The sequence below is a fragment of the Ictidomys tridecemlineatus genome, chromosome 7 (genome assembly GCF_052094955.1).
Source record: "Ictidomys tridecemlineatus isolate mIctTri1 chromosome 7, mIctTri1.hap1, whole genome shotgun sequence".
Taxonomy (NCBI): Eukaryota; Metazoa; Chordata; class Mammalia; order Rodentia; family Sciuridae; genus Ictidomys; species Ictidomys tridecemlineatus.
This window is the reverse complement of record NC_135483.1, coordinates 62,487,333-62,500,734: the sequence shown is the minus strand read 5'-3', so window position 1 is coordinate 62,500,734 and position 13,402 is coordinate 62,487,333. Positions and strand designations below refer to the sequence as shown.

General features: G+C 36.8%; 1 protein-coding gene across 6 annotated transcripts in view; it reads right to left on the bottom strand.

The window, feature by feature from the left end:
* Positions 1–13,402, bottom strand: part of Chd7 (chromodomain helicase DNA binding protein 7) — a 184,593-nt gene that overhangs the window by 34,671 nt on the left and 136,520 nt on the right. For all 6 annotated transcript variants that reach the window (XM_078017078.1, XM_078017081.1, XM_078017080.1 and 3 more), the window contains 7 exons: positions 10,453–10,536; positions 8,903–9,040; positions 8,685–8,806; positions 8,066–8,309; positions 6,709–6,885; positions 2,376–2,519; positions 977–1,232 (listed from right to left, as the gene is read on the bottom strand). In XM_078017078.1, coding sequence (XP_077873204.1) covers positions 977–1,232; positions 2,376–2,519; positions 6,709–6,885; positions 8,066–8,309; positions 8,685–8,806; positions 8,903–9,040; positions 10,453–10,536 — 1,165 coding nt within the window. The remainder of the gene's footprint in view (positions 1–976; positions 1,233–2,375; positions 2,520–6,708; positions 6,886–8,065; positions 8,310–8,684; positions 8,807–8,902; positions 9,041–10,452; positions 10,537–13,402) is intronic.

The following is a 13,402-nucleotide window of genomic DNA, read 5'->3' as shown; positions in this document are numbered from 1 at the left end:
ATGTACCTTATCACTGCTCAGCTCAAACACCAGCAGTGGTTCCCCTGCCAACACATTGGCCAAAGCCCAGTATCTGAGATCACAGGGCCCCGTGGTGTCAATCCCGTGGTGTCCAAGTGTCTGGCCCCACTGTTCACACATGTGCCTTACACTCTGGGCAATTTCCCCTTTGTGTTCCATGCCTCCATCTTTTTGCTCGTGTTATAACTTCCATCTGAACGTCATTTTTTTCTCTAATCCATCCTAGCAAAAATACCTTCTGCCCTTAAGGCTTGTCTCAAATGACAACTAACGGCTTTCCTGATCTCAATCCCTCAATATACTGCAGGCTCCTTGAGGCAGGTGCTCCCACAGCCATGAAACACGCACCCCTTAATGTTTCCTGAAAGCATAGAAGAGAGGTTCAGTCCCCATGTGTTAAGTAATACGATGGGTTTTATGAAGAAAAGAGTAGAGCCATATACGGTCCATTAGTAATAGGGATGAACCATGGCCAGGGCTTTGCGACCATCTCTTATTCTCAGGGAACAGGTGCTGAAGGCCTCCAGACTGTGAGGAATATGAGGGCTTTAGCAAAGGTCTTAAACAGCTGAGAGCTGTTGGCCCACACCACTGGAATTCCTCTTTAGCACCTCTGATTTAAACACACATTCACCAAGAAAACCTCAACCGGGGCTAATCTGTCTTTAGCTAGCATTTCTGATGATTTCTAGCCAGGGAGCACAAATGCTTCCCTTTAAAGGTCAAAGGAGGAAGGGGACAAGGTGAGAACATGCTCCCAGGACCACAGGGGCACCTGGCATGCGTCTTCAGCACCACAGAGGGAGGCATCTCAGAGAAGAGGAAGCTGGAGAAGCTCACACAAGTGGTCAGGGCAGTACCAACTGCACACCACGAAAGCCTTGATCTGGGAACGAAAGGGACCTCTGGAGCCTCTACGGTCGTTCAAGTAAAGTTCACAAGCAGGCAGGCTTACCATTGATTAGGTACGGATGATTGCAGCACTTCCGTAATTCCATCATAGTGTTTAAAAGGTTAGGTACGTTAGCTTGTCCACCACCTTTGGAAAGAAATGTAAAATTCTTCTCAAGGATGGCTCGGTAATATTTCTTCTGAATGTTTGTTAGCTCAACTTCAATAATAGTTTCTTCTTTGGGGGCCAAGTTCTTTTCTACATCCTCTTTGAGACGTCTCAACATCATTGGCTTTAGAATAGCCTGAAGTTTTTGCACCTAAAAAAGGACCTTAGGTAAATACTGGTATCAAGTTTTGCTTCATATTAAACATATGCTATGAAAAATTAGGAACAGCTCATTAATTTACTATCCATTTTCACTTTTCAAAGTCTAATAAGGGTATAAAGGAGCTAATCTTTTAGCTTTCATGAAAGAAATCTGAGAAGGGTTGGAAAAATTCTATGTCAAATGTACTGCTTCACCTACCCAAGAGTTCTGAATACCCAGAAGGGCTTGGAAAATAGTATATAGCAGGGGAGAAGAAATAAAGAAAGAACTTTATTCATTTAGCTTTCCCTTCTTTTTGTCTTAAGCCAAAGGGATGGTGAGGAACAGGAAAGAAACCATGTCACAGAGTGCTATACTTCTGTTCTTTTTCTCTGTAGAAAGAGCTAAAGAACAAGAACAAGGAGCCTCAATGAGCAGGGGAGAAATGTCTCTACCTGGTTCTCTTTTCTGCTGATTGGCAAGAGGACACAGCACAACATACAGTTTTAACTTTAGAAAAGCAAAACAAAACAGACGCCACTCTAAACTAAGCTAAGAAGTTTTAGTGAACAGAAGAAGGGGTACATAAAGACCAAGATTTCAACCTATCTCCACATTTATTTCAAAGATGGCACATGAAACATAGCAAATGATACCCGCATAACTCTTATGGTGTATATACAAAAGTATCCATGTGCTTGCTTTTCACACACAATACCTGATTTACTTCTCCTAGAAATCTTGTGGGCTAGTAAAATGAAAGGATCTGGACTTGAAGAAACATACAACGTGGCCAGGTATACATGCTTCAGAAATAAGAGTGGAAACCAAAACTTCAGCAGGTAGACAGCTCCACCAACTTCAGGGGCTTCTACCACTATCCCAGGAGCATGCAGAGCAAAACCACCAATATGAATAGCAGAGAAACCTCTGAAAATTACCTCAACAGCTATGTAACCTCTGTACAAAACCCAATAGCCCTCCATGAAGGTGAACGGACAAATGAACAAACCAAAAAACCTTCATAATGTTGAAGGTCCAAGGGAACAAATTGTAACATAACTTACATTTTTAAATACTTAAGCACTTTTCCATTTCATGAGTTAATCATCAATTTTGATGACTGAGATAAAAACTTGAAGTGATAAGTACCTGCTCTTCTGTTTTTAGATCACCAAATTCTTGCATAAAGGTGGTTTCTGAAGGGAAGCGACTTGGTTCCAAGAAATGCAGCAAGCTAAAGAGCTCTTCCACAGTGTTCTGTAGTGGGGTCCCCGTCAGCAGCACTTTGTGTTCCTATGGTAACACAAGAAGAGCAACTGACCACACTGCAACCAAATGGACTTCTTAGGACGAATGCTTTCCCCTAGGTCTCCATTTCTCTGCTTCTGTTTGTCAGTGGCAATTCAGCACCCACCCTACACCAAGTATAGAAATGAGGCATAAAGACAGAGACTTGGGAAGGATACGACTCCTGCTCCAGATGAGTGGACATGTGTGGGGTGCTCTCTAGAGCTCCACAGGCTTCTTCAGTGTCCTTTTGTTTCTTCTGGAGGTTATTAGGTCAATATTTTAATAGGATGGCTTTCTAAATCCCCTAAGTCTCAGTGTTTTTTCTCGACCAAAGTTAAGTTTTTCCCTGAAATCCCTAGGCCAAGAAAAGGCGTTCACGTTTCTTTCTGTTCTCTACATCAACAGTGCTCTCATCTTTCCATCTGCTTCCTGCATGACTCACTTTAGACACAAAAGAAGTTCTTCTAAATGCAACAGCATATGAAAAACTATTTTGTTCTGCAAAAATTTCCAACTGGCAAAGAGGTCATCTTGGTCTTAAATACCACAATCATTTGAAAAAAAAATCAAATGCTATTTCTAACTTTTGTCTCTTTGAACCAAGTTAGGTATTTCTTTAATTAATTCTCCCTGTTTATGAACTTTTTCCAGCTTTCCTTTTGTACTATGAGACAAAAAAGCTGTTTTAAAACAATCAGTCTTAAGAGTGATAAGTTTATAAATCTTAAGAGTCTTATTATTTCCTACCTTGGTGTATATTATTACCTTATTATTTCCTACATTTGGTGTTTAGCACAACTAATCTTCTAGTAGTTACAAAATCAATATTCTGACTTACTTGGAATCTGAGTAGACTTAGTTGTCAAACATACCTTACGCTCAGTAAATACTAGTTGAATGAGATAAAAGAAGAATACATTTAATTTTTCTTCATAACTATCATATCTTATTTGTCAATGAGGCTCTGTGAAAGTGAGGTGAAGCACTTCATATATTTTCCCCTCCTTTTCTCCCCTCCAAATAGATGAGATTGATCAAAGATGCATATGCCAATATCACCTTCAGAGTCTTAAATCATTAAGAGTAAAGAGTCTGCAAATCAGTTCAAGCGTTTCTAATTAATAACCATACTAGTGGAGTTACATGGGCCATAATGGCTGATATGGCCAAGTTCTGAATGACCCTATGAAATAATTTTTTTAAAAGTACTCAGGAAAACATTATTATACAGAGAGAGAGAGAGAGAGAGAGAGAAAGGGGGCGGGGGAAAGGGAGAGAGGTATCATATTATATTTTCTCCAGTTTTTTAATATCTTTTATTGCTGAGTTAAATTCTAAATATTTAATCAAATCCTTTAAAAGAAGTGATTTTAATTCACTAATTTCAAAATAAATGTACTCGTATAAGGGAAAGGAGGTCCTTTTTGGTGCTGCTTCACTTCAATGACTGCTTCACAGGCAAATACACCGAGTAATCACCAACATGACCTTTACAACCCTTTTGTACAGTTATATATGAGTAATGGAATAAAACTAGGTTTCAGTTTGAAAGTGGATAACAAATTTTAAAATATGGGATTACTACAACAGTGTAACAGGTGTCCTGAGAGACTCAGGCTATCAACCATACCACCTCCAAGCTCAACTATGCCAGCAGATATGCTTTTGTCCTGCAAATATTACCATTCTTTTTAGTTCTGATGGCGTGATACACATTTAGTTTCATTAAATTTGTGTGGGACCTCCTGGCAACAAAATGACAAGAAAACAGAATCCGTGAAGAACAACTACAACCTCCCTGGCTTCTCCTTGTCGAGAAGGGACAAGGGGTCAGTTTTGCTTTCCCATAGCTCCAATGGAGAACTGAGAAGATGGTGACTGTCCCTCCACATATCATCTCCACAAACAGTTTCTTTTCTCAGGAGAAGGGAAGACACTCAGTGGTCTTCATTTCCTGAGAATAACCTGGGGATCACCCTACCAAGGACATTTTCATCTAACTCAGTACAGCTCAGGTAGCAGCAGTTCCCTAAGACCTGCACTGGAATTGGGTACAATTACTACCCACTGTTTTGACTGTGACTTATTCCAGGAAAGGAAACATGAAGAGTGATAAGTGGGTAAGTTCTAATGATACTTATTTTAAGTAATGATTTAAATACCAAGCAATGAGCTGTTCAGAGCACACGAATACAATTATATTACGTCTCTGACCAACAACGTCCATCTTCCATCTTAAAAACATCTCTTCTGAGATTTAAAAAAAAAAATCCTAATTGTAAAAAGAAAATAATATTTTGGGGGTTGGGGATACAGCTCAGTTGGTAGAGTGCTTGCCTTATATGCACAAAGCCCTGAGTTTAATCTCCAACACCACAAAATAATAATAATAATAATAGTAATTATTATTATTATTTGTTCATTTGATAAATGGTGGTCCCTAGTCAGATAGCCAGAGATGAGTTACAGGTACTCTGAGTACTTGGGCTGGCCAGCAAGACTGGTCTCCTGTGGTAGTGGGCAGCCTTCTCTGTCTACCCCAGTGTGGCATACAGATATTATCATTTTATATGTATGTCATTATGGAAAAGGTTTAAGGAACACTGTGATGTAACAAAATTATTTAGACAAAAGATCCCAATCCACTAATGAAATATTAATATAAGTAACAGAAAATTCTTCAAAGTGTTTCAAAGACAATCGCACTGTCTGATGTTGATAGTTTAACTAATTTGTACTCATCAGTAAAGAACTATTTTGCAGTAAGAATCTACTATATGGGAACACAAGACTAGTAATAGAACAACTGACAAACTGTCAGATGACTATGTAGGACTTCAGGAAATGGTCTATAAGCCTCTAGTGGATCACCACTATGAATGTACCTTCACTAATGCTGAAGGGCCAAAGAGAGCCATGGGGTTTCTCCTTCCACGAGTATACCACATGTCTTCAAGACTATTCCCTGTTTCTAAGTGCTCTCTCCACTTGTCTTGTGGGTTAGCCACCAAATAATACTAAATTGCTTTGCATAAGACTTAGGACAGTGTCTGTAACAGTTCATTAGGGAGAAAAATGGGAAATTCTACCCTAAATAATATAACAGTCAGATGTCTTCCTTTAAACAAAACTCGATTTTGCCTGTTTTTAATTAAAAGAATAGTAGGCTAATCCAATCCCCCTAATTTAAGAATAAAAGGAGCTTCTTCAAAGAAGCCGCAACAGAAAGCTTTTAGGTGTTCTTTGCAGTAATACCAGCATTTAGTTAAAAAAAAAAAAAAGTATAGCTATGAACATACAAAATAGTCCTTCCCATCTCCAATTCACAATTAGCTAGAGATCAAATTTATAGAAGTCAGCATTAAAGGGATTTTTAATTTTATTTATTTAATTTTTTTACTTTCTTGGAGCTCATCAAATCACCTAAGACATCCTGAATGACAACAGCATTGTCTTCATACTGTACATTGAAAATAAAAACAAATGATCATAACCAATTTGTAAAACTATGGAGTGAAATGTCGTCCAAAGATAATAGGTCAAGTAGCAATTTCTGCTAGAACATCACACACAGCCACAGAGCATGACAAATCAACCAAATTCTACTATCCTACAATATGTGGTTCCCGAGAAAACTCCCAGGAAAGTTAATCTCAGAGAAAGCTAGAAGGGTATGGGATAGATGTGGCATAAAACTTCAGGTCAAACTTGAGGTCTTATAATGCCCCAAACTTTCATGCATCTTTGCAAACTGAACCAACACCAGATATCATAGCCAACTTCCTAAGAACTAGAATCCTCAAGTCCAGCTGGCCCTGGTAGGGCAAAACCTAGGGATCCTGGAATGTAACTGAATTATTACCCCTGAAATGAAGCTTGGTCTAACAGCTAAGGAATCAGATGACTTTGTGAACAAAAGGGTTGAAGCAAATACTTTAAACTCACATCACTGAAAATATCCTGACTCAACTCCGCTAGGATACTACTGTTTTAAAACACCAGCATACAATTTAAGAGTTAGGAAGGCAGTAACAGTTTTTGAGAATGGAGAATTCAGAATGCATCATGATATTGCACAGGCTTTGAAGATAGCCTATGAAGAGAGGCATTAAGTCATATTCAGAGCAGTGCAACTACCAAGTCAGAAAAAATTCTATTCAGATTCAGTGGTATCACCAATATGATCACTGACCAGGTCCATCATCTTGAGTCCCTCCAAGAGCTTGCAGTTCCTATTCTTCAGCCTGTGGGCTTCATCAATAACCACACAGCGCCATGGAATATTCCGCAGCTCAGGACAATCGGTCAAAATCATCTCAAATGTAGTGATGATGGCATGAAACTTATAGGACCCCTTTATCACTCGACCCTACAAGAAAAACTCAGAATCATTATTTAGCACTAATGACAACACTGATCATTTTAGGATGAATACATAGCATAAAACAGAAGTATTTGTCTCTTTGGACCCATCTTCATTTCAGGTATTCTGTTTGAAAAGTTATTTTGAAGGCTTTCAGGTGTTATGAAAAAACAAAGTTTTAAAATCTTTCCTTTTAAAAAGTAATTAGAAAACTATCATTGTATTTCAGATACAAGTCCCTTCTAGATCACATGCAGTAAAGTACCAGTAAATGCACCCCATCTACTGACATCCTACAGACTCTAAACAGTGAAAGGCCAAAGGGACTGGGTGCTATACTAACTTTTGAAACTTATAAAATGTTTGTTTTTTTTTTTTACTTTTGCAACTCATTTTATTCTTTTAACACTTCCTATAAAATGCTAAGACATTTGAAATTAAAAAAACAACATTCACTTAGGATAGAACTTTCCAAATCTCAAGATAAATACAAATATAGATTTCAATATTTTTCTCATTTAAAATTACATAATAATATGTCAGACTTCAGGAATAAAAAAAGAAACAAACATACATATATAAAACAACTTTTGTTTTCAATTACAGATTGAACTTCCATTTATTACTTATAGTTTAAAACTGTTTTAACAAATATGATCCTTATCACATCATTCATAATGTTTCACTGTTAATATCATTTTATAAACAGGCACTGAGAATAACAAAAATTATAGCACTTGCTACTAAAAGCCAAAGTATATATTCCTCCTCTGGTGTATATTTGGATTTTTGCAATGCTTAATATTTTTCAATTGTAGCAATAGTATTATAAAATATTCTTCTATTCACATTTAATATCATTTTTGTTTAGTTTTGTCTTAGGAATACAAAATAAAGCTAACATAGTAATACATTATATGATTTTCAGTGATCATCTAGGTAAAACAGATATTTTATTATATTTAAATAATCAAAATGAAAAAAAAAAGCTATAAAAATAAGGTCATTGACACTGCAGAAAGATAATACAAACTAACTGGGCAAGAAATCTCAAGCCATTTTCCCAATTTAGCAAAAACTGAGACCTTCCCTCAAGTCACCGAAAGTGACTTTTTAAGTCGAAACTTTCAACACCTTAAAATGCATGTAATAATAAGCACAAGGAACACAACCTGTGAAGTTTTACCTGGGGATCTTTGAAGTACATTTCATACAACTGAATGGTCCGACGACTAGCTTGACTCCCATGATACACAACCACGTTCAACTCTGTCCAGGTTCGGAATTCCCTTTCCCAGTTGGGGATCGTGGACAATGGGGCAATTACTAAAAAAGGGCCATGGATTCCTTTCAAATATATCTCATAGAGAAATGTAATGGACTGGATAGTTTTTCCCAAACCCATTTCATCTGCTAAAATGCAGTTTCGCCTTTGGGAAGGAAGTAAAATAAGAAAGTTTAGTGACTACAGATATTAGGTACTGATGTCTTTTATACACACACACACATACACACACACACACACATTACTCACAAACGCTAGCCATATGGATTTAGATTTTTTTTTAGAGTCAACAAAATACAATCTCAAACACAATTATCTGAGAAATAAAAATTGCTTCTACATACTTCTGTCAATCTCTGTATTAACATTTGTTAAATAAATATTAAAACTGTTACCAATGCTTGCTTAAAAACTTTTCATTAGAGTTAAATATTATTTACATTCTTTTTGATTACTTTTTCCAATAACTATAAAGAGCTACAATATTTTCTAAAAGTAAAGACAAACGTGTCATACATACATGTTGTACCAATTGAAAAGCAGCCAGTTCACTCCCTCCAACTGGTATTCCCTGAGTTTGTTATTGTTTTTATACTCCCTGGAACTCTCCGATTTCTTCCAATCATCAGCAGGAGGTCGCTCCTGTTTCAAATATAGTAAATCCCATTAGTGGTTTCTTGAAGACCACACCACTATGCTATTTTCAAATTAAATCCTCTACCATGAGCCAATTCTTACCACACGCTCTGTTTCCGGCTCCCTGGACATGAGTTTCTCAAACTCTTCGATCTTGGCTTGATCTATGTCCTGCCTCAGCTCCCACGTGCTGTCTTCATAGGGAAGTGAGCACCACTTCACCAGATAATGAGTCACAGGCTGGGCCAGGTTTAAATAAACCAAAATTGAATTCACTTGACCAAATATAATATAATAAGGAAAAACATGTGCTCTATTTCATCTATCAACAGATACTACTGCAGTGTCAGGAACGCCAAATTGACAGATGCCTTAAAACTATACCCACTGCTAAATCCTTGCTTCGAGTCTAAACTGGAAACAGAGTTATGGGGCATTATCAGAACAAAATTAACTTTTAATCTAAATCATTGGCAATGTTCAAAAGTCAAAAAGTGTACAGGAATAGCTAGTAAACACCAAGAAGCTAAAGCTGAGTCTTCTTTTCCCCTGTGCAAATCATTAAGAGTATGATTCAGGCTTCTCAAGTAAGATCATTGGCATACTTATGTTTATATAATTGGCTAGTTTCTTAAAGAATGAAAAATAGGCAGATTTATTAGGATATCTGCCTTTTCCTTGGAGAAAGAGATGCTGTTTGTATACAACCACATTTTAAAAATACTATATTTGAGCTCTAGAAGACTGGAGGGCAAAATATTTTGGGTAATGCAAACCAGTAGGATTTCCTCTTTGTCTTTCCTCTAGAAAACACTTTGGTTTGTTGACCTTCATTTCAAGAGCAAGGTACACTGACCTGGTTGATGTTAAAAATATTTGCTGTACAATGCAAACAAGGTTTGAAATAAAATTTAAAAAATAAAGATATTGTTACAGTCTTTGAAACATCATGGAATTCCACTATCTAGAGTTCGGAATAAAATGGGAGTCCCTTGACAAGTCTCTCTAGATAAGCAAGATCTCTAAACACTTAAAACATAAAACTCAATTTACTTGAAGCAGCCAGGAATGACAGAACTCATGGTAGGTCACCACACTGTCACCAAGACACATGCTCAGAAATCACTTGAACTGTTTTTATTCTTATGTCCCTATCAAATGTTCTTGACAACCTCATAGAGTTTGCAAAGCAACATAAAATGCCAGGTCTGGGATCTCATGAAAAGAAGTACTTTCTATTAGCCTCTGTGTACTTCATTAAATGAAGTTTATACTTCATTAAGGAAATCCAATGCTAAATAACATTAAACCGAATCCTGCTATAATCGTACTCTTGACTACATAAAGGAACTTTGTGCTACATGATGGATGCACACCAAAACACATTGAGGTCTTTATTGATCATATTCTAGAATTGTGAAAAATGTCAATGTAGTTCAGATTGAAAATTGATTTTTTTAAAAAAGCTCCAGACTAAACAAAAAACATATTTAGTATTATTATGTCATAAAACTAATAATAAATCATTAAATTCCAATTAAATTTAGACCATATGTATCATGATCAAGAATAGACCTAAGTTCCTCTCATCTCTGAACACACAAGCTGCCTGAACCACCATTCTGTAATACACACAAATTATCTCCTATTACCTCTCCCCGGTCATCTGTGCTACGTGCAAAGTCCATTATCCGGTCAACCTCCACATAATCTGGATTAAAAAGCTCATCCTCAATCTGCACCAAAGGGGAAAAAAAGAAATTAAATGTTTATTTCCTGAGAGGAAACAGTGTTTCACTTTTCACAAGGCAATAATATTTTGGATCATAGTGATACAAAATTTATATTTGGCAAATTCTATTATATTAATTGAAAAACTACAATTTAGCAAAATCACTCCCCATGAGGAAATCAGACTTCTTAGACTTTGTTAACAGAGTCTTTTAATTACTGTGTGAAATCTTTTACTGTGAGAGAATGTTTAAGAATATTTTAAATGAAGTGTGAAATTACAATTCGCTAATGAGCAATCCAAAAGGCTTATGGCATGCAATGCATTTAGCATTCTTGAAACTACAGTTTGCAATAAAGAATCAGAGCCATGCACAGTAAGTGCTACAGGAGTCTCATCACTACTTGAGTTGCCTGGTGCTCTACAGCATCATTTACAGAATGTTATTCAAAAGCTATAAACACTGAAACCAATGGATTTCCTTTTTTAGCATGAAAAAGTTTATGAGGTTTGGTAGTCTTTGCCAATCAATATTAGTACCTCATTTAGAATAACAGTCTTGTCATTAATCTTAAATGTGTGAATGATTTATTTGTACTGAATATAGAGTGAGTAAAAGAATTCAGGATAAAGAAATGAGGTCTAAATAATTGAGTCATTTAGCCACTATTTCAACAATTTTTACAAAACTAAAGTAAAACTGAGTGTTCACAAAGTCATCTCATGTGAAAGAATAGAATGTGGCTCAAAAGGAAGTTATAGACCAATTCATACTCAAAAGCAGCCAGGGTCAAATGAGTTTTCATATCTGAGTTATAAAGCAAAAGATACATCATTATATGTTGCTACAGGTTAATAATATAGCTTTGTTAAAATACTTAACAAAAGACATATTAGAAGTCACTTGGACACCATTGGTATCCCCTGAATTGCAGGTTGAAAAGACAAGCTATCAGTCACTCTATCAAGGAGAATGAACATTCTCTGAGTTACCAAACCCATTTAAAACACCCAGTTGGGTCCTTTGAATTGTGACTTATGAACCAAAAAGCAAAAATGCAAGAATGTGCTCTGTGTCAGGTTTTTTTCACATGGGTGAACAGTAATGAAACACACGGCAATGAAATGTCCAGTTAGAGTGTTAACGTACTCATACATTGGCTTTCTCAAAATCTCCTAGATTGAGAGAAACAATATGTATGTATGATTCGTGAACCCTAAAATGTTCCACAAAGCAGGTTTTGATGGCAAGAGCTCTCTTTAAGACAACTTGTTCTTCAACATAAGTTTTCATACTCAGTGCTAAATTGAACTTTTCCCACATCTCTGCTCATTAAGTGAGTAATCTATGTCATCATGCATGCGATGAAATCTCTAAACAATCTGCTGAAACAGACTTCAGGTGTAGCAGACTTATAAGGAAGCCCAACATGCAATAAAGAATGTAAAAGAGGGGGATAGGAAGGGCAGCAGAATAGACAATATGATTGATGTATACACATTCCATGTATGTATTATATGTCAAAATACATTCTGATGTCATGTATGACTAAAAAACAATACATAAATAAATCGTATGGTTAAAAAAAAAAAACAATGTAAAAGAAACTACAACTGAAAATGGAAAGTAGGAGAGCCTTGGAATACTGGAAGCCATGATCTCTTATGGGATAAAACAAACAGGTAGGTTGTGTGTGTGTGTGTGTGTGTGTGTGTGTGTGTGTGTGTGTGTGTAAAAGCAGGGATGAGTTATGTTGTTATTATTCTCTGAAAACTCTCATTCAGGACAGAACTTAAAATTTCTGGTTGCCAGTTTACCAGCAAGATAATGTTTTCCAGTCATGGTATATTCAACTCACAGAGGCGACAGGTTCAGACAGTCTGTGTAGCTAGGGCCAGGCACAAATCCCTACAGACCATATGACTACAGGAAACAGAGATCCAATAAATTTAATAAACAGGACCAGGATTTAAGGATGGAGGAAAGCTGCCATTGTGCTTTTCCCCTTTTTCCTCCCACAGACCTTCAGAAAAGGTCAGTAGAACATATGGCATCTTTCTGGAGGGAGGCTAATAATTTCAACTCACCCAATGTCACAAAAATTTAACTTTAGTTTCTCTACGAAGGGCATGGAAAACAGAAACTTATAATATTTCCTCAAAATCGCCCTTTCAAAAAAGAAATCATCTTAATATTCTCTGACATGTAAGAAATGAGTCATATTCAAGTAACTCGATGTCACTCAGTGCAAACTACTACACTGGCTAACAGGCTGGGTCCTCAAGTCACACAGCTGGTGGTCCAGAAGTGGGTCTGGGGAAGAGCACCAGTCAGATCTCCATACAGACTTAACTGTTCACTGGCTGGGATCACAGATATCAGGTTCCCGGGAGAGCAGAGACTGGTCACCTGAGATTGGAAGGATTTTGTGACATCAAAATACTAAATGCTCTTCTCACACTTCTCGTCTCCACAAAGGGGCTGGCAGTGCAAGGAAGGATATTAAGCCAGGTATTGTTTTGCATCAATTTTCATCCTTCTTTAGTTTACATTCAGTTAATTCTTTTATAAGGAGGGGAATGAAGAAATCAGTAAATCTTAATCTTTCAATGTTAAAGAGGTTTTTTTTCCATCTATTTGAAGCTTATAAGTAAAACCAAACTAGTGATCAAAAAGTCCATACACCCCAGGAAGCAGCTTGTGAAAAAAAAATATATATATATATTTGCGCAATTGATTATGCTGGGAAGAAATAACCTAGCACTTCTTGTACAGGCAGGTTTTCTCCCCTGCTGTAGGCATTGCCATTTTCCATAACTTACAACCTAGGATACAGGGGCATAGACAAAGACACCATTCCAGCTCCTAC